The sequence below is a fragment of the Xyrauchen texanus genome, chromosome 29 (assembly GCF_025860055.1).
Source record: "Xyrauchen texanus isolate HMW12.3.18 chromosome 29, RBS_HiC_50CHRs, whole genome shotgun sequence".
In the NCBI taxonomy this organism is placed as follows: domain Eukaryota; kingdom Metazoa; phylum Chordata; class Actinopteri; order Cypriniformes; family Catostomidae; genus Xyrauchen; species Xyrauchen texanus.
In genome coordinates this window covers 2987511-3010414 of record NC_068304.1, presented here as the reverse complement: position 1 = coordinate 3010414, position 22904 = coordinate 2987511, and the positions used below count along the sequence as shown (strand labels likewise).

Here is a 22904-nt window from a genome sequence, read left to right as displayed (position 1 = left end):
CCTCCCCACTCTGTTCCTGGATCTGTGAGGATGCCAGTGTGTGCACACATTGAGGTATATTCTGGCTTCCCCAAGGACAGTTGTAATGAGGCTACTGTATATTCAGATCAGGTGAGCCTCATCATTCACTGCCCAAACAAGGCTTATTAAATTGCACCTCTTCTCTATCCTGCCCAGTTCCACTGTAGGACTGAAGGACGACCCTCACTGGTTGGGTGACAATGATGAGAGGGAGGGGCCGCCACAATATATACAGATTAAAAAAGTTCATAATGAAATTTTTTTTCACATTAGTAGTAAGTATTATATACGTTGTGACAAAAAATGATTTATGGCCCTGATTTATGGTTTAATTGCTGTACATTTGACCTTTCCCTCCACCCCCTCCCCTCCCTCCGGCAGTTTTACATGCTGTGATATGACGTGTCTGTTCTGATACCCCCATCGGTGTATTTAAAAGAGTAGAAAGATTATTAATCTTTAATGGAAAACTGAGATGACAAAAAAAAGTAGTATTACGTTTAAAATGTGTTTAAATGATGTCTTTATTGGGGTTTAATGCTTGGTGAAAAAACTGTTTTGTTTTTTAAACTTTTGACAAAGAGAAGAAAATGTGTTTTTAAACATTACGTTGTCTAACACATCTCTAGCAATGTCATGTTTAAAGATGCTGAACAAAAACATAAAATGTATTTAAAAATTGTATTTCAACAAAGAGCATTTTAAATAGCATAAATTGTAAAATGCAGCACAAAATCTACCGTTTAAAATCCTTTTCATGAACTCATTCAGCGATAAGTGATGTAAGACGATGTTTAACATTAACCTAGCAAACAGGATACATTTTCTAAAAACATAATATATAATTTTAACTATATAAGACAGAAATCTTACAAGACTCCGTTTAAAGTCCTTTCACGATCTCGGTCCAAAATGACAATGGCGTAAGATCAGTTGACAAGCCCCTCCGCGGGGTGGGGCTTAACTCCTCCTAATCTTAGGAAGTGTTTGTGTGTTTTAAAGTATTATTTAAAGGTTTAAATGTATTTAACTGAAAACTTTGACATTTTGTTTTAAAACAAAAACGTATCAAGTTGGCAAATACAACAAAAGCACTCTAAAATTATAAAAACTTTAACAACATTCACTAGAAAATACAGTATTTTGGTAAACAGGTTTATTTATATAGAATTCTGACTGAAATATCTTTAATACAAAAGTTTGTTACATTTTTTTATTTTTTATTTTTTTAACCATGAGATTCTAAAACAGTGGATATTGAATGATATTAGTTTATTTTACGCAAACAGACGGACGGACACTTTACAATAATGAATAAACGATTAACAAGGGTTATTTATTTTTACCAGAGACTAAAACGTATTTTAAACCAAATGTTCAGATTGGCAAACACAATATTGTCATTGAAATAGTATGCATTATAAATTGTAACTTTAACACGTGTTGTATTGCATTTTTCCAATCAAAATTATTTGAGAGCATCCAAATTGATAAGGCGTTTTTTGATCCAGGTTTTTAGGCGCTGAGCAGCGGGGGATTCGTTTTCATGCGGTGTGATAGCCTAATTTTATGATTCAGACATAAAGGCGACGATCGCCAGATGTTTTGTGGCGGGGATGTGTAATGATAATTCGTTTTATTACTCAGACATAAAGACGATGAAATGACTGGGGTTAATTAAATTAGTATTTTGACCAGACCTTAGGGTTGTTAATTGGATCTGCAATTAACAAACCCCGGTTGTGAGACAAGCGTTGACAAGTCAACGTTTGAAATATCTACAAACACCGAAAATACATTTTTGTTTTATCAATATTGCATAATCAAAATAGAACACAATTAATGTAGGTCCTATACATACCTTGCAGTACACATCTGTTGACAGATTTGCTCTGACCCGTTGTTTCATTAATTAATGGTTCAGTCACTGAAAAATAAATAGAAAATATTCACATCAGTACTAAGCAATTCTAATATATAAATACATAAAAATGATCTTTATGTAAACTTACGCAGTTGATCGATGCGATCCAGGTTTTCATAATCGTTGATAGGGGCTGAATTATGTAGGCTACAAATAAAAATGATTTAAACGCCTGTTAAAAATCAAGGTACCAAAATGTAAAACATCAATATTTAAAAAATCACATACTTCTGAAAATAAACGCCATTTTAAAGTGCAATCACACGTGTTCTACAGATGCGTCCGTCTGGTTCAGCTGTAAATGATGACCACACACACTTAAAGTCTGTTTAAATAGGCTGAGTTCTCCCCCATAAGAAGACCTTCACTCACTCACTGCCAGAGGGAGGGGTTGGGGAGAGGAGGGTAATGGGGGGACAGGAATTAAAAGTTCATAGGTACAGCAATTAAGTCATAAAGCATAGGCCATATATAATTTTTTGTCACAAAGTTTCACAATCACACCACAGCTATCTGGCGCCATCTTCTGTTTAAATCTGGGTTCATGAAGCATCGCGACAAACTCAAAATGACGTATATAAAAGTTTAAAACACATTTTATTCATGTCTCTTTTATATAATTCTCAACAGAAAAATACACTTCCCTTAGACAACAATTGATCTCATTTTGTTTTCATACATTTAAACGACCGCACATCTTGATTTAACTCAGCGGCTGTTTTTATTATAATATTATTGAATGTAGGCCTATTAGCTTGTTTTTAGTAGGCGGTTGCGCGTGAAGAAAGGACCCTATTAATTTAAAATATTAATGCCTGAATCATTTAAAAGGACTGCCGATAGACTATACCAAAACCCCCGTTGTGAAAAATTCAGAGATCAAAGGTTTAAATTGACACTTCGAAATCTTGGCGCGTCTTTACTACACATCCCCGCCACAAAACATCTGTCGATCGTCGCCTTTATGTCTGAATCATAAAATGAATTAGGCCCTACCCCGCTGCATGAAAGCGAGACCCCCGCTGCTCAGCGCCTTAAAGGCTGGATCAAAAAACGCGTTATCAATTTGGATAATCTCGTGAAATAATTTTGATTGGAAAAATGCAATACAACACGTGTTAAAGTTACAATTTATAATGCATACTATTTCAATGACAATATTGTGTTTGCCAATCTGAACATTTGGTTTAAAATACGTTTTAGTCTCTGGTAAAAATAAATAACCCTTGTTAATCGTTTATTCATTATTTTAAAGTGTCCGTCTAAATGAGTTTGCTCTGCCAGTATCGTCTGTTTGCGTAAAATAAACTAATATCATTCAATATCCACTGTTTTAGAATCTCATGGTTAAAAAAATAAAAAAATAAAAAAATGTAACAAACTTTTGTATTAAAGATATTTCGTCAGAATTCTATATAAAATAAACCTGTTTTCTAGTGAATGTTGTTAAAGTTTTTATAATTTTAGAGTGCTTTTGTTGTATTTGCCAACTTGATACGTTTTTGTTTTAAAACAAAATGTCAAAGTTTTCGTTAAATACATTTAAACCTTTAAATAATACTTTAAAACACACAAACACTTCCTAAGATTAGGAGGAGTTAAGCCCCACCCCCGCGGAGGGGGCTTGTCAACTGATCTTACGCCATTGTCATTTTGGACGAGATCGTGAAAGGACTTTAAACGGAGTCTTGTAAGATTTCTGTCTTATATAGTTAAAATTATATATTATGTTTTTAGAAAATGTATCCTGTTTGCTAGGTTAATGTTAAACATCGTCTTACATCACTTATCGCTGAATGAGTTCATGAAAAGGATTTTAAACGGTAGATTTTGTGCTGCATTTTACAATTTATGCTATTTAAAATGCTCTTTGTTGAAATACAATTTTTAAATACATTTTATGTTTTTGTTCAGCATCTTTAAACATGACATTGCTAGAGATGTGTTAGACAACGTAATGTTTAAAAACACATTTTCTTCTCTTTGTCAAAAGTTTAAAAAACAAAACAGTTTTTTCACCAAGCATTAAACCCCAATAAAGACATCATTTAAACACATTTTAAACGTAATACTACTTTTTTTTGTCATCTCAGTTTTCCATTAAAGATTAATAATCTTTCTACTCTTTTAAATACACCGATGGGGGTATCAGAACAGACACGTCATATCACAGCATGTACAACTGCCGGAGGGAGGGGAGGGGGTGGAGGGAAAGGTCAAATGTACAGCAATTAAACCATAAATCAGGGCCATAAATCATTTTTTGTCACAACGTATATAATACTTACTACTCACATTTTATTATGTCACATCAGTCTACACTCCATACCCCAAAATAACAAAGCAAAAACCAGATTCTTGATAACTTTGCAAATGTATTAAAAATAAAAAACTGAAATATCACACTGACATAAGTATTCAGACCCTTTACTCAGTACTTAGTTGAAGCACCTTTGGCAGCGATTACAGCCTCAAGTATTTTTGGGTATGATTCGACAAGCTTTGCACACCTGGATTTGGGGATTTTCTGGCATTCTTCTCTGCAGATCCTCTCAAGCTCTGTCAGGTTGGATGGAAACTGTTGGTGGACAGGCATTTTCAGGTCACTCCAGCAATGTTTGATTGGGTTCAAGCCTGGGCTCTGGCTGGGCCACTCAAGGACATTCACAGAGTTGTCCCTAAGCCGCTCTTGTGTTGTCTTGGCTATATGCTTAGGCTCATTGTCCTATTGAAAGGCGAACCTTTGGCCCAGTCTGAGGTCCTTAGTGCTCTGGACCAGGTTTTCCTTAAGGATATCTCTATATATTGCTGCATTCAGCCTCTGAAAAACACCCCCACAGCATGATGCTACCACCACCATGCTTCACCGTTGGGATGGTATTGCACAAGTGATGAGTGTTGCCTGGTTTCCTCCAGATATGACACTTGGAATTGAGGCCAAATAGTTTAGTCTTCATTTAATCAGACCAGAGAATCGTGTTTCTCACAGTCTGAGAGTCCTTTAGGTGCTTTTTTGATAATTCCAAGCGGGCTTACTTGTGTCTTGCACTGAGGAGAGGCTTCATTTGGCCACTCAGCCATAAAGCCCAGATCAGTGGAGTGTTGCAGTGATGTTGTCCTTCTGTTCACCTCTCTTACCAAAGCTCTTCTCCCCTGATTCCTCAGTTAACATAACTCAGTTAACATTTTAGCACTCATTATTATTATAATATTTGACCACAGAATATTGTCATTGACCAAACAAAAGTATTAGAGACAGTCATGTAAAATGCTTAGGTTTCTTAAATATTGTTTCTTTTTCTCATGCTTTGTGCAGGTCTCAGCATTTCAAAGAGAGCATACACTTTATCCATGAGTGTCGACTCAATGGAGGGTCATGTCTAGTTCATTGGTGGGTTTGTCTGCTATAATTTTTTTATATTCAGTAGTGTGCCGCCTCAGAGGGCGTCTTTAAACATGTCAGGAGCTTTACAGGAATAATGCTTCAACTGGAACATCTGGTTTGTGTAAACATTGCATCATTCAGCTATTTTACCCTTACCAGTATTACAGTCTAGACAGTACACTCACATTGCTGAATTGTCTTGTTATAGGTGTCACTAATATATATGTAAATAACTTGAATTCTATGCCTATGAATTCAGACTCAAATTAACAAACAATCTTCCTTCTGCAGTCTTGCCGGAGTGTCACGCAGTACCACAATGGTGGTGGCATACCTCATGACAGTCACCAGCTATGGCTGGGAGGAGTGTTTGACTGCGGTGAAAGCTGTGCGCTCATTTGTGGGCCCAAACTATGGCTTTCAGCAGCAGCTGCAGGAATTCCAGATGAAACAGGTGTCAGAGGTACATTCAGTTTTTTTGTATTTTCATACTGAAAGCTTCCTGATTGATACTCTGATGTAAGTATATACATACTGTGGCCCCAAAAAGTGTATAGACATTTAACTCACTTAAAAATGCAAACAAGAGTAATTGTTTTGTAATGAAAGATTAGAAAAATATTTCAGAAAAATAGGCATGTCATATTGTGACACTGTGTGTTTGTCAAACGTTTGTCAAATCACCTTGACACCAGTAGTTTTAAAAGTCAATCTAAGAATTGTCTCGTACTTGTAGTTCTGAGAAAAACTCTAGCATTGTTTGTTTGCAGATGGTACTTGCTTTGATACTTTGTCTATTGCAGTGACATTCATATATTTGTAAGTTTTGCAATTGTCCAAATACTTTTTGGGGCCACTGTAGTATGCTGTAAATGATAGAATATATTGTAATACTGTAATATACTGTTTATAGTCTAAACTTTACTCAGGTAAAAGTACAATTACTTAATAAAATTATTACTCAAGTAGAAGTAAAATAAATAATGTAAAAAATTACTAGAGTAAGAATAAGAAATTATGCAATAAAAAGAATACTTAAGTAGTAACTAGTTACTTTCACATATAACATAATGGATGATTACTCCATTACTATATTCCAGTACATGATACATAATTAACATGCATTACAAAATGATTATTAATAATAATAATACTATTAATATTATAGTAAATAATGGAAATGGTCATCATTCACCACCATGTTGTTCCAAACCCATATGACTTCTTTCTTCCATGCATCAAATTAAAGGGATAGTTCACCAAAAAATGTATCAGTTCTAATTTTCTCACCCTCATGCCATCCCAGGTATGTATGACTTTCTTTTTTTCTTCATAACACAAATTAAGGTTTTTAGAAAAATATATCAGCTATTAGTGCATACAATGCAAGTAAATGTTGACCAGAACTTTGGAGCTCCAAAAAGCACAAAGAGGCAGCATAAAAGTAATTAATATGATTCAGAAGCAATGTGATAGGTGTGGGTGAGAAACGTCTCGGTTACTGACATAACCTCCGTACCCTGGCGGAGGGAACGAGACATTGTGTCGGTGAGTTGACACTAGGGGTCGCTCCTGCAGAGCCCAGACATCTCTGATCTTGAGAAAAGGCCAATGGAAATTGCCGTGTGGAATTTGCACGCCACTCCCCCGGACATACGGATATAAAAGGAGTGACGTTGCAAACGCATATCAGGTATCGCACTGAGGAGCTGAGCGAAAGACCCGGCCATTTCAGCGGTTGGTTCAGTGTTGTGGCAGGAGGGACACAACGTCTCGTTCCCTCCATCAGGGAACGGAGGTTGCATCAGTAACCGAGACGTTCCCTGTCTGTCACTCACTCAACGTTGTGTCGGTGAGTTGACACTAGGGGTCCCAATGGAAAACGCCACAAGAGCTGAACGGAGTTATGCAGACTGGCGGTGCAAGACGGGCAGACCTCTGTGTGCCTCGTAGCCAGCGCAGCAAGCCGTCGCATAACTACCCCAACACACTGGCAGGCATGAAGCGTTCCCCTGCACCTTTGGGAATAGCTAACTGCTCAGAAGTATAAGGACTGGCTGGCCCAGGCGTGGCCCTCTCTCTATTATAATCCCCAAAAAAGAAACGAAATCGTTCATAAAGAGGAGGACACCGCGGAGACCACACCCGGCCCCGAGAGGGTAGGAGCGGAAGCACCAGGTAGGAGCTGAAGCACATCGCGTGGAGCGGCGCTGTGGTAGATCCTACTGGAGGGGGGAGGAGTTACTACAGACACAGTGACCAAGGAAGACGCGGTTTACCGGCAGGGAAACCATTTTGCAGAAAATACATCATACGGGGTTGCGTAAGGAGACAACCAGCACATGTGGAGCACTTACCATAGTACGGGGGTCTAGGTGACGCCCGTACTGGGGCGGTGGCGAGTCTCTCTGAAGACTCGTCGGCTGCTTGGCTAGGGAGGAGGAACGTCCAAGGTTCACACTTCTTGGGAACGCAACTGGGGAAAGAGCGCAAGTCTTCGCCTCGAGTGAGGGGAAAGGCACTATGCACAAGCGATACACCCGGCCAGCTGACCCGAACTTACCTGTTTGTGTCACCTGATAACACACGGGACGAAACTGGCTCAACCCTGAGGTTAAAAAACCTTGCAAAGTTGTTAGGTGTTGCTCAGCCCAGAGCTCTACAGATGTCTGCTAGAGAGGCACCGTGGGACAACGCCCAAGAAGCCGCAACACCCCTGGTAGAATGGGCTCATAGGCCAGCAGGGGGCGGCACGTGCTGGGCGTGGTATGCCATAGTGATGGCATCGACGACCCAGTGGGCAATCCTTTGTTTGGAGACAGCGCTTCCCTTCCGCTGTCCACCGAAGCAGACAAAGAGCTGCTTGGAGCTTCTAAAGCTCTAAGTAGATGCGAAGAGCATGCACCGAGCACAGCAATGCCAAGGCTGGATCTGCCTCCTCCTGGGGCAGCGCTTGCAGGTTCACCACCTGATCCCTAAAACGGGTCGTGGTATCCTTGGGCACGTAGCCTGGTCGGGGTCTCAGTATAACGTGAGAGTAAGCCGGACCGAACTCTAGGCACAGTTCGCTGACTCAACCTGGTCGAGTCGCGAGAGGCTAACAAGGTACGTTTCCTTGACGCCCCCATCTCCCAGGTTGGGCTGTTTGGCAATACCGTTGGAGATGAATGGAGGCGGCAGAGGAATTCAGCTCTGTGACCTTGCTCACTCAGCTCTGAAGAAGATATCTGATGTGCGTTTGCAGCGTCACTCCTTTTATATCCGTATGGCTGGGGGAGTGGCATGCAAATTCCACACGGCAATTTCCATTGGCCTTTTCTCAAGATCAGAGATGTCTGGGCTCTGCTGGAGCGACCCCTAGTGTCAATTCACCGATACAATGCTGGCATGAGTGACAGATAGGGAACAGATAAATATCTATAACTTTATAATATATGAAGTCCTTTTCTTTTTACCATTAATTCTCCTCCCTGCCCAGTAGGTGGCAATATGCACAAATAATTGAATCACCAAAAACACAAGAAGAATGTGAAAGTGGAGATTTATTAGTACAAAATAATTTTAATATTGATCCGTTTCTCACCCACATGTATCATATCCCTCACCCACACGTATCATATCCCTTCTGAAGACATAGATTGAACCAGTGTCATTTGAATTACTTTAATGTTGCCTTTATGTGCTTTTTGAGCTTCAAAGTTTTGGTACCCATTCACTTGCATTGTAGTATAAACTAACAGAGCTGAGATATTCTTCTAAAAATCTCAGCAGAAGAAGAAAAAAAAACACATCTGGGATGGAATAAGGTCAGGTCTGGACTGGTAATCTGGCATAACGGGTATTTTCCCGGAGGGCCGATGCACTTTGGGGCCGATCAGGGGCGGACTGGTCATCGGAAGAACTGAGTGGGCCGGTAGGTGGGTCGTGAAACGGACCGAACAGGCCAAGATAAGCAAAAATTAGCCGACGTGTTATGCAGAACGGACCACAAAACGGTGCCACGATATGCAGAAAGCATTTTTTTCTTTATTTTTTCCGCTTGCCTACATCTCGCGTCTCGACTGCGTGCATTGGTTTTCTCCACTGTGTTTTACACAGATTATTGTATCAATCTAAAACATCTGCTCATTAGGAACCACATCGATCTCAAACCCTCGCTGCTCAAGAGCAACAACAACAACAACAACAAAAAACAATTGCAGTAAGTAATGGCATCCGCTCATGTTATTGCTTTTTCCGTCAACAGTACATGTGATAAATGTATGGAAATAGTCAAGCTGAAGGAGAAGATTAAAGAGTTAGAGACACGCATCCAAACGCTAGTGGAGGTCAGTGAGAAAAGAAGCCGGTATATACTGTTTTGGATGCGGGTAGTACAGCGAGCAACACAAACACTTTGGTTCCAGCTGAAGAGCCCCCGCAGCAGGGCGATTGGGTGACGTCTCGCCGGCATACTTGCCTAGCAAAGCGACACCGCTCTCCCATTCCTCTTAGGGAGGTTTCCAATTGATTCTCTCCACTCAGTGATGTGCCCACTGAGAATCCTACTGAAAGAGCCCTAATAATTGGTGATTCTATTGTAAGGAGCTTTGAAATAGAGACTCCAGCCACAATGTTAAATGCATTTAGGATGCCAGAGCATCTGACATCAGATAAAATTGACAAGTGCTGGCTAATGCCAAATGTAGATTTTGTAAAATTGTTATTCATGTCGGCGCTAATGATGTCTGACTTCGCCAGTCGGAGATCACAAGAGATAATTCACAAAGAGGTATGTGAACTTGCAAAAATGATGTTAGTCACTGTAATATGCTCTGGCCCCCTCCCTGCTTGTTGTGGTGAAGAGGTTTATAGTAGATTAGTGTCACTGAATGGCTGGATGTCTGAGTGCTTTGGATTTATAGACAATTGGAAGATTTTTTTGGTGTAGACCTGACCTGCTAAAGAGAGATTGACTCCATCCCTCCAGGGAAGGTGCCGCTCTCCTCTCTAGTAATTTGGCTCACATTCTTAATAATTATAGTATTTAACTAACTGGGGCCCAGGTCAGGAAGCAGCCAAACTCGTTAATCCGAATGTCTGCTAGCTGCCTTGAGACATCACATAGGTCACTAAACTACGACACATAGAGACTTTATCACCTAGATATCACATAGAGACTGTGTCTGTTCCCCGAACTACCAAACACAAAACTCACTAAATCATATAGAAAAAACTTGATTAAGGTCAAACTTAAAAATGTAACAAAACAAAGTTTTTTCAAAAAGCTAAACATCATATAAAGGTAGGGCAACTAAACATTAGAACTCTTTCTACCAAAGCACTAATTATAAATTAAATTATTACAGATCATAGTTTGGATTTGCTCTGTTTGCCTGAAACCTGGCTTAAACCAGACATATATGTGGTGGTGGTGTAGTGGCTAAAGCACAGGGCTGTTAATCAGAAGGTCACAGGTTCTAACCCCATGGCCACCATTGTTTCCTTGAGCAAGGCACTTAACTCCAAGTTGTTCCGGGGGGATTGTCCCTGTAATAATTGCACTGTAAGTTGCTTTGGATAAAAGTGTCTGCCAAATGCATAAATGTAAATATATTAGTTTAAATTAATCTTCTCCCCCAGGTTAATGTTATTAATATGAGCCTTGTCTGAAGGGTCAAGGAGGAGGTGTTGCTACAATTTACAGTGACGTTTTTGGTGTTACTCAGGACAGGATATAAGTTTAAGTCTTTTGAACTAATAATGCTTAATATTACACCGTCAGATATAAATAAAAAATCTCTGTTGTCTTTTGCCCTTTTACATTATACAGGTGAAACTCGAAAAATTAGAATATCGTGCAAAAGTTCATTAATTTCAGTAATTCAACTTAAAAGGTGAAACTAATATATTATATAGACTCATTACAAGCAAAGTAAGATATTTCAAGCCTTTATTTGATATAATTTTTATGATTATGGCTTACAGCTTATGAAAACCCCAAATTCAGAATCTCAGAAAATTAGAATATTACATGAAATCAATCAAAAAAAGGATTTTAAATACAGAAATGTCGGCCCTCTGAAAAGTATAATCATGCATATGTACTCAGTACTTGGTTTGGGCCCCTTTGCATTAATTACTGCCTCAATGCGGTGTGGCATGGATGCTATCAGCCTGTGGCACTGCTGAGGTGTTATGGAAGACCAAGATGCTTCAATAGCGGCCTTCAGCTCTTCTGCATTGTTTGGTCTCATGTCTCTCATCTTTCTCTTGGCAATGCCCCATAGATTCTCTATGGGGTTCAGGTCAAGCGAGTTTGCTGGCCAATCAAGCACAGTAATACCATGGTCATTGAACCAGGTTTTGGTACTTTTGGCAGTGTGGGCAGGTGCCAAGTCCTGCTGGAAAATGAAGTCAGCATCTCCATAAAGCTTGTCTGCTGAAGGAAGCATGTAGTGCTCTAAAATGTCCCGGTAGGCGGCTGCGTTGACTCTGGACTTAATATAGCACAGTGGACCAACACCAGCCGATGACATGGCTCCCCAAACCAACACAGACTGTGGAAACTTCACACTGGACTTCAAGCATCTTGGATTGTGTGCCTCTCCATTCTTCCTCCAGACTCTGGGACCTTGGTTTCCAAATGAGATGCAAAATTTGCTCTCATCAGAAAAGAGGACTTTGGACCACTGAGCAACAGACCAGTTCTTTTTTTCTTTAGCCCAGGTAAGACGCTTCTGACGACATTTGAAGCCCATGTCCAGGACCCGTCTGTGTGTGGTGGCTCTTGATGCGGTAACTCCAGCCTCAGTCCACTCCTTGTGAAGCTCCCCACACATTTGAATGGCCTTTTCCTGACAATCCTCTCCAGGCTACGGTCATCCCTGCTGCTTGTGCACCTTTTTCTTCCACACTTTTCCCTTCCACTTAACTTTCTATTAATGTGCTTTGATACAGCACTTTGAGAACATCCAACTTCTTTTGCAATTACCTTTTGAGGCTTTCCCTCCTTGTGGAGGGTGTCAATGATGGTTTTCTGCACAACTGTCAGGTCAGCAGTCTTCCCCATGATTGTGAATTCAACTGAACCAGATTGAGAGACCATTTAAAGGCTCAGGAACCCTTTGCAGGTGTTTTGGATTAATTAGCTGATTAGAGTGTGACACTTTGAGCCTACAATACTGAACCTTTTCACAATATTCTAATTTTCTGAGATTCTGAATTTGGGGTTTTCATAAGCTGTAAGCCATAATCATAAAAATTATATCAAATAAAGGCTTGAAATATCTTACTTTGCTTGTAATGAGTCTATATAATATATTAGTTTCACCTTTTAAGTTGAATTACTGAAATTAATGAACTTTTGCACAATATTCAAATTTTTCGAGTTTCACCTGTATAGATCACCCAGGCCTTACTCTGGTTTCCTTGGTGGATTTGCAAATTTCACAGATCAGATCTAGTAGTTAATGTACATAGAGCTTGTCGGTGACTTCAGAATTCACATAGATAATGAAAATAATACATTGGTGTTAGCATTTATCGATCTTGGAGTCAGACAAAATGTGATAGGACTAACTCATCACCATAATCATGTGCTAGATTTAATTCTGTCACATGGAGCTGATGTTGATACTATAGAAATTCCACCGCAGAGCGATGACATCTCAGATCATTACCTCGTCTCTTGTTTGTTGCGATCAGCTTATGTCACTCAAATACGATATCGTTCAGTTAGAACTTTTCTTTCCACCACTAAAGATATCTTCACTAATAATCTTCCAGAATTGAGAGAATTGTACCACGATTAAATTGCACAGTGGTACAATGCTCTAAAAGAGAGCAGCTCGGAAAATGGAGTGCAAGTGGAAGAAAACTAAATTGGAGGTATTTTGCGGTGCATGGAAGGACAGTGTCTGCAGCTACAGACAGGCACTAAAAGCTGCTAGGTCTGCATATTTGAGCAAACTCATAGAAAATAACCACAAAAATCCTAGGTGTTTATTCAGTACTGTGGCTAAATTGGTTAGGAATAAGCATTGACTGAACCAGATATTCTTTACTGATAAAAATGAAACAATCAGAATAAAATTGGAACTATGCAATCAACTGACACAGCACCTCAGAAAACAGTGTCTCATAATTTTTCTCACAAGCAACTTTGCTGTCATAGGTCACAAAGAGCTAACAAAACTTATAAAAAAAATCAAAAGCCACAACACGTATGTTAGATCCAATACCAACTAAACTCTTAAAAGAGGTATTCCCAGTAATCTCAGAACCTCTTCTTAATATTATTAACTCCTTGCTATACTTAGGACATGTCCCAATAAACTTTAAAGTGGCAGTTATCAAACCGCTTATTAAGAAGCCACAGATTGATCCTAAAGAATTGGCTAATTACAGATGATTTCAAATCTACCATTTATGTTGAAAATACTAGAAAAGGTAGTGTCCTCCAACTTTGTTAATTTCTACAGAGAAATGGAATATATGAAGAATTTTAGTTAGGATTTAGGCCCCATCACAGTACAGAGACTGCATTTATCAGAGTTACAAATGACTTGCTCTTATCATCTGATTGCATCTGAATTTCTCTTCTAATGCTTTTAGATCTTAGTTGGGATGGATGGCCAGAAATGTCCTTCTACTCAATTTCAACAAAACAAAGGTACTAAAAATTGGACCAAAAACCTCTAAAAAAATAAGCAACTAAAATATAATTTGACTCTTGATGGATGTACTGTTACTTTGTCTTCTACAGCAAAGAACTTGGGTGTTATATTTGATAACAATCTGTCCTTTGAAAATTGAATTTCCAATGTTTGTAGAACAGCATTCTTCCACCTGAGAATAATGCTAAATTACGGCACGTGCTCTCTGTTGCTGATTTTGAAAAACAAATTAATGTGTTCATGACCTCAAGAGTACATAATTGTAATGCATTACTGGGAGGATGTCAAGCAAGTTAAATAAATAAACGTCAATTGGTTCAAAATACAGCTGCCAGAGTGCTGACTAGAACCAAGAAATATGATCATATTAGACCCATTCTGTCTTCGTTACATTTGCTACCTGTTAAATTTCATATTCATTTTTAAATTCTGTTAACTACATACAAAGCTTTGAATGGTCTAGCTCTGTAGTCCTTCTACCACACTGTATTCCATAACGTTCATTACGATCACAAAATTATGGCTTGTTAATAATTCCAAGAATATCAAAATCCACAAAAGGAGTTAGATCCTTTTCATACGTGGCTCCTAAACTATGGAATAATCTCCTTAACACGGTTCGGGATACAGACACACTTACTCAGTTTAAGTCTAGACTAAAGACTCATCTATTCATCCAGGCATACACCTTATTTATCCTTCAACTCACAATTAGGCTGCTATAGTTAGGTCTGCCAGAACTAGAAACATCCATCATGATCTATTCTTGGTTTCGGATTCCACTGCTAAGTGATGCTGAAAGATGATGACATCACTTCAGTCTTTTGAATTCAGAGGATGCCAACTGATGCCAACTCCAATTGTAAGACATGGGATACTGCATATGCCACTGCTTGAACCTTGGACTTAGACGGACCCCAATGAACCTCATCAAAATGATCTGCATGTTGAACTGTGATGCACCTCATCATTCATCTCTGCCTGCATTACCTTTGTCTATTGATGGACTATACTCTTGCAATGGAATACATAGGCTATAATTTAATTTCCAACAAAAGCCTTCAACAGCCAACTAACAAAGGACAATGCATCAATATGAACTTCTGCAGTTAATCCAGGATGAATTTCAAAGACATTAGTCATTAATTTTAAAGTTTTAAAAAACAATGGACTTTTATGCTTACTTAATTTACAAATTTAAAAACATGACTTTCACTGCACATAAATATCTAATATTGGCATTATGTTCATGATGTTAGTCAGAGGGGAACTGTCCCCCACAGTGAGCCTGGTTTCTCCCAAGGTTATTTTTCTCCATTAACCAACATCTTATGGAGTTTTGTGTGCCTTGCCATAGTCGCCTTCAGCTTGCTTACAGGGGTTCTAAATACAGTTATTTAATTATTTAATTTCTATACACAATTTACAATCATATTTAATCAAACTACACAATGGTCACTGTAAGACATTATATATATTACGGTTTAATTTTCTGTTAATGCCTGATCTTCTGTAAAGCTGCTTTGAAACGTACTATACAAATAAAAATGACTTGACTTGACTGAGACTCTCAGTCCATAGCAATCTGTCTAACATATTTTGGGTTCCACAGAACACAGAAAGATTCATGGGGTTGGAAGAACATGAGGGTGGGGAAATTATGATATAATATTAATTAAAGGCTGAATTATTACTTTAAGGATGCTTCTCAGATTTGGACAAATCTGTCAGTTAGAAACATTTTTCTAGTAATTATTATGGTAAAAAATGTGAACAATGTCACAGTCCCAAGGTATATATAATGTTTAATTATACACTGCAGCAAGATCATGCTTTATTCGTGCCTTCTGTCATTATTTCACAGCGTTTTACGTCCTGTGTGAATTTAGTTAAGTGACGGTCAAGCATTTTCAGTTTAGAAAGAATTTTAGATAATTAATTCTGTTCACTAAGGGTAAATTGCACCGTATCTCTGTGTTTGGTAGCTTGTTTTCCATAAGACAAAGCCGCCTGCATCTGTCAAACACGCCAACCTTGCGCATGCAGAAATGCTCATAATCGCGATAGGCAAGGCAAAACATTTGCACTTAACACAGATGTTTTACAAGGATTTATAGAGTATGCACTGATATGTTGCAGCGCTGATATAAAAATGCAAGCTTAGAAACAGAGGTCATAAGAGCCCACAGTTACAGATTCATGCTGAAATTGAATGAGTATCACCATGACACAGACAAGCCCACATTGTCACAATCTTTCAAATTTACCTCTGTGTTTCTTACTGAAAAAGTACATTCAGCCTTATGTCAATAAAATGGAAACAACTTAGTGAGAGTCTCAGTGTCGTGGACAAAATCAGTTTTTGATTTTAAATGTTGTGCACGAAATGAATTGTTGCCTTTAGAATTTCACTTCAAAAATGCAGCTGGCTTTTACGAACAGAGATACAGTCAATAGCTCTATTGTGAAGCACACAAATACAGTTCCAGTAGATAGTGTTAGTTCACCCCAAAATTGAAATTGTCTTATTGTCTACTCACCCTCATGTCATCCCAGATGTGTATGACTTTCTTTCTTTCGCAGAACACGTTTGAAGAAAAATATCTTAGTTCAGTAGGTCTTGAAAAAATGCAAGTGGATGGTGATCAGACATTTGAAGCTACAAACATCACAGACAGTCAGCATGAACGTCATCCATACGACTACAGCGGTTAAATTAATGCCTTCTAAAGCAACACAATCACTTTTGATGTGAAAAAGTTCAATATTTAAGTACTTTTTAACTATAAATAATCGCTTTTGGTCGGCGGCAGTATGTGCGTGATGTAATTGTGTTGGTATGTTCACGTGAGAACTGATGCAGGTGTGTCACAGCCGGTAGTCCAGTAGGGGGAAGGATGTACAGAATCTTTGTTGGTTTTGGTTTAGATCAGTATGTATTTGTTTCTTTACTCACAATGGTACATTTGTTTGCTTATCCTGGATGTCTCAACTGAGAGAAAAACGTGAGATTACGTCTGTAATATGCCAAAGTGGATTCGTCGCACGAGAGACAGCCTGAATTCCTCCCTGCCGTGATTGCGTATACTACTGCTGACTGCAAGTGAAGGTTTATAGATAAAAAGTATGGAAATATTTAACTTTTTCGCACCAAAAGTGATCGTGTTGCTTTAGAAGACATTAATTTAACCGCTGTAGTCGTATGGATGATGTTTATGCTGACTGTCTGTGATGTTTGGAGCTTCAAAGATCTGATCACCATCCACTTGCATTTTAAGGACCTACTGAGCTAAAAAAAATATATAATAATTTTTCTTCAAATGTGTTCTGCTGAAGAAAGAAAGTCATACACATCTGGGATGGCATGAGGGTGAGTCATGAGACGGTTTTCATTTTTGGGGGGAACTATCCCTTTAAGCAGTGTTTGTACTGGTAGTTATTTGGACTGTTAAAAAAAAAATTTAATTTCCCTGTTGTTGCTCACAAGCACCTCTGACAAACAATCCAGAAGCCTCACAAACTGTCAGATGGCAGAAAATATATTCAGGCTACAGGAGATTAGGGAACATGACCATGACAGTGGGGCTGCCATGTCCTGTGTGCTGCAGGTCCAGATCTTCTCTGATCATGTGGTCTGAGAAAATCAGTACATAGCAAGGCATTTGAAATGTCACTTACAGGGTATGATGCAACATGGTGCCATTGTGTAGCAACATGGTGCTGCTATCTTAAACAATGCAAATTTCACACATTTAAATAAAACACAACTACTTTTTCACCATGCCTTTGAAAAATAACATGAAAAAGTTATACACTTCAGTAGCTTGTGGAATGAAGTGAGTGTAGGCATCTATCCAGAGCAATTTACAGAACACTTATTACATAGACAGTCCCTCTGGAGTGCCTTGATTAAGGTCACAATGCTGTTAGCTCATGGCTTGGACAACTTTCCAGGTACCACCCCTGATCTTTAGCAATCACACAAAACCAAAACGATGGTGTGGAGCAATACCTAGTTCTGCAGTGATTACAGTTCACAGTCTACAACACAGGACTGAGTGACCCAACCCAATAAACCAGCAGCAAATTTATGCTGCTTGCAGCTGTGTCAGGAATTGCAGAACTAGAATACAGATTAACCGTTCTATTATCAGAAAGTAAGTAAGCATCTCCTCAACTGTTTTTCAGTCATGGATCCTGTTCTTTACATAGGCCAGACAGCATTTCACTCTTCCCTAGAACTATTGTGCAACCTTGCAGGCTTAAGGCCACTGGGTTTCCTTAAGGTGGCGTCCTACTTGACAACTCGAAACAACTTGATTTTTCGTCACTAGTGGTCAAAAAATCTTAATGTGTGTGTTTAATAAACACAGTTTATTTTATTAGTCAACTATGTGTAGGAGAACCCCATTAATGGTTTAATTGACACCCCCTCAAATGTCCCCCGTCACCTTTAAATAGGTGTGATTATTAAGTTATTTTCTAGTTGGTAAGTGTGACGCTGGCTTAACGCAACTAGTTTATCAGACATTAAGCCTCTTATACATTATCTAGTGTTGCAGTAGTGAATTATTGTATAATAAAAGGAAATGTGCTGGGTGTGCTGACATGCCAGGCCATACTTTAGCAATGAAGGTTTGCTGACTTAAGTAATGTGGTTGCACACAGGCAGTTATTTGCTAGGGAGGGTAGAGTCACATGGGGTAACCTCCTCGTGGTCACTATAATGTGTGGTTCTCGCTCTCGGTGTGACACGTGCATGGATGCCGTGGAGAATAGCTTGAACGTCACACGCGCTACGTCTCCGTTGTAACATGCTCAACAAGCCACGTGATAAAATGCGCAGATTTAGCTGAAATGGTTTGAGGATCAATGCTAAACATTGCATAAAGAGTCAATTGCTCTTGTTGGAAGAGCTCTTTCCCCATATCATGGTAAACTTCATTATGTATTGTATTGTTTCAGATTTGTTTTCTGTCTGTCAGCAGCATGATGTGCAGATGGCAGAAGTGTTAGCTCTGGTTTTAGAGGTAGAGGAGTCTGCACTGGTGTTTTCACATTAGTCCTGTGAAGGTGTGAAGTAGGTTTTCCTGTTGCAGTTGCCTTTAGCATGTCTTACTGATGTGAGATCTTAAAATTACTGTAATTTTTTTTTAGCTTTTCAGAGGAGGTTGACAGGGTAAATGAGTGAGTTAGAGGAACTCTGCTTTGAAGGGGACTTGCTGATATTGCATTAGATCAGCACAAATCACGTGAATGTCATTACTGACAAGCTTGCAACATAAGCTTTTCTGCTCATAAACGTTGCTTACTTTCACTGTAATGTTGTTTGATTTGTCAGGCTGTGATTTAGGGGAACAAAAGCTTAAGAAAAGGGAATTTACTTTATTACCAATCTTTTCTGACATGATGTGGACTCTGGCTAATGGTATATCACCAGAGTTGCTTTATTAGATTACAATATTAGACAATTACATGTTAGAGGTCTTTAGTGAAATGATATGTAGACTTATGATGGTGTCTCACCATGACATCGATTCAAACATGAACTTTTGTTGTGATATCAGTTCCCTGACATCCTTTCATGTGTGAGTATTGATTTGGTTCCCTCAATGTATCTGGTAAGCAGCGAAGATTTCTCAGAATCAGAATTGTTTTTTATTGGCCAGGGAAGAATTCTCTTAAGCCCTGTTCACACCCCAAGTGATTCAGAGCGACAACGTTCCCATTCCATTTTCAATGAGAGCTCAGTGACTGTTGGTGACAAAATGTGCCTGTGGTGAGCAACATGACAATTTGAGAAAAGTTTAACTTTCTGTAAATAGAAGTGACATTCGGGAGTGACTACCAATGGGAGAGAAGCAGCGGAGCTCATGTCATCCGTCTCCTGTGAGATACTGGTTTCGAGTGCAGGCAACAAAGAAGAAGTTATAATGTTTTGAGGGATTTCACTGTGTGGCAGGGCGGAGGGCGGGGCCGGGTCGTGATCCTTCACACCCGGTCCCGTATTAGGCTAATTATGCCTCCGTGAGGTTTAAAGGTCGACTGCAGAGGGCTGTGCGGAGAGAGAGATCGTTAGCGGACATGTCCGTCATGTGTGTTTGTGTTGTCTTTTAAGTTTTCCATTAAACTAAGATTTATATCGTCAAGCCGGTTCTCGCCTCCTCCTTTCCCATCCTTTAACTATTTTACACACTGCTCTGTATCATTTCTCTGTAACTACATGCATGGATATAATAAAACAATGATGCGTGGAAAACAGTGTCAGATACTGTCTGCATTCTAAGTGAGTTTGATTCAAATTTAAAAGATAATTCATCTTGTTCATTATATAATGCATTGAGCACTGCTGCAGGTTACATAAAACTCTCCCCTGCAGAATGTTCATTTTTAGAGGCAAGAGAACTGATTCCTTGTCAAATTAGAATTATATTTTACCAACAGTATCATCTGAATTCATCATGTGAGATAAAGACAGCAGTTATGTCAGTAACCTTACAAAAGCCGTTTTATTCTACATGGAGAGGGTCCCTTCATGTTGGCTGCCATGTTAGAGTCACATGACCTGCAGAATACTACTCGCTTAATCTTAATTACCGTCCTGTTTTTGACACTTTTACTCATGGATTAAAGGGATTTTTTTATGGAATAGTATACAGAAAAATGTTCCTTCAGAAATAAGTGTCCTGAGATGTCTCACTGATTTGTTTCTCAAATCCGATTTTTTTTTTAGACTGACCTTTCAAACTGCAGGTTATATATGGTCAGATCAGATTTGTCTCTTCAGACTGCAGCACACCACTTAAGTTGTCATAGTAACGATGCAAACTTGCATATATTCACCATGCATGAGAGTTTAGCAATGGATGATTTTTATGAGGGCAGAATCCAAATATTAACACATTCGTCACCAGTGGTAGCCCATCTCAGGCTCATTATTTCTGATGGGGCTGCTGGGGCACAAACAATCACTTAACAAAACATGAATTCAGGGGTTGTGTTAACCATAAATTCTCCATCATTTACAGATTTCTGAATTTGATGAATTTCAAATGCTGTCCATCATTTTGACAGATAATATAACAACATAATTTTAAGTAAATTTAAGTAAATTTTGTTATCAGTTTCGCATTCTGTCTATCTCTCTCTCTCTCTCTCTCTCCCAATGTGTGTGTGTTTAAAGTATATTCCCTGGTATAAAGATGCGTATTAACAGGTGCCATCACAATTTACATGTGGTAAAATACACACTTATGACCAATTGTATTTGGATTTCATTGCGTCAGTGTGTTACTGCATGATGATAAAGTGCAAAAAAAACAGCACACTGAATATGTTCTATGAACTTGTTCATGTATATATGCGCTTCTTCAAATTTTCCAATCGGACGGATTGTTTATTATAGTACGTAACTGGAAAAGTTACAAAATGATGCCTTGGTTAATAGGTACAACTCGTTGGTTTAACCAAACTCAAGCATGAGACAGAAATCTATCATATAAGCCTATCTACTGGAATATTTGCCATTATAATAGATGATATGCACCAGAATATTTACAAAATGAAAACAAGTATGACGGATAAAAATAGATTATGATGGAAATTTTACAACCCAGTACATCCAGTGACGGATAAAGATTTTTTTCTAGAACAACATCTGAACATGATGCCAGAACAAAACTAATCAAAACAAAAGACTGAATATTTTACACTTGCTATTGTAACCTAATACAAACCAATGCATCAAAAACACTTCAAAGCAATGTCACACAATTTAGGCAGATGATATTTGCACCCAAACCCTGGTGCAAATAATGGTAGATACTAATTACACCCTGGTGCAAATTAGTGTCAGAAACTATTTTTACCCATATTTATACACTAACATACAGTATGGGTATCACTGCCATGTGTTTGTATTTATTTCGAGTCCCACAGACACACTACATTAACCCCTTCCCCTAAACCTAACATTCACCTTACAAAAAATAACCTTGGCTTTACTACAGTAACTATAGTTTCACCATGGTATTTTTTTTACATTTAAAATAACCACAAAACAAGTCATGGTTACTATATTAACAACATATTACTGTACTCTACATTCACCATGACAAATCACTGCGATGAAATCAATATTTGTATAAATTTAAATATTAAGCGTTTAAACAGGATATTGGATGGGAAAAAAAGTGGGACAAAACGCAGATTCCAACCACGGTCGCTAGGACAACAGTACACAATCACACACAGTCTTAACATACCACTGCAACAACACCTATTGTTTGGTATGTCATTTATTACTGTGCATCCACTACATTATTGGGGTGCAAATAGCTGCACAGTGTGGCAGATTCTACTTACACCAGGGTGCAAGTACAAACTCAGAGCAATTCATTGAAACAATGAACGTGCATATGAACCAAGCCAACCAGCAACATTAGAATAATATTTGGAGTGTCTATTTTTGCCAAACAAGGCAGCCTTTTGCACCCCAATAGTGTAGTGGATCCACAGAAATATATGTGAGGCGAGAGGTAGGTGGTGGTAATACACTAATAAGTCTGTGAACCGCCATTAAACAAAAAAAGAAAAAGACAAAGCACACGGTAAGGAAACCAAGCCATGCGCTCATACAGAAACACAAAGACAGACATAGGCTTCAGAAAGGAGTAGCGTCTGTCAGCCTGGGAGGAGGACCCAGGTATGGGGGCGAGGTCTGGCGGCCAGGCAGGAATCTTGAGGAAGGGGGCAGGGTCTGGTGAGTTGGGGGGAAGCTCCGGAAAGGAGGCAGGGTCTGGCGGCCTGGAAGGAGGCCTCAGGAAAATGACAGGGTCTGGCGGCCAGGGATGTGTATCCAGGTAGGGGGCAGGGTCCAGAGGCTCCAGAGCACAGGAAGTGACTAATCTCTGCAGCA

The 22904-nt window shown here is 39.0% G+C and overlaps 1 protein-coding gene across 3 annotated transcripts in view; it reads left to right on the top strand.

Annotated features, from left to right (window-relative positions):
- dusp22a (dual specificity phosphatase 22a) overlaps nt 1-22904 on the top strand; it is a 48856-nt gene that overhangs the window by 19171 nt on the left and 6781 nt on the right. The window contains exons 5-8 of one of the 3 annotated variants that reach the window (XM_052097777.1): nt 5262-5336; nt 5622-5793; nt 13926-13983; nt 14077-15511. In XM_052097777.1, coding sequence (XP_051953737.1) covers nt 5262-5336; nt 5622-5793; nt 13926-13983; nt 14077-14126 — 355 coding nt within the window. In that variant the 3' untranslated portion in view covers nt 14127-15511. Of the gene's footprint in view, nt 1-5261; nt 5337-5621; nt 5794-13925; nt 13984-14076; nt 15512-22904 lie in introns of those variants that run through there. The other 2 variants (XM_052097778.1, XM_052097776.1) reach the window with 2 other exon arrangements.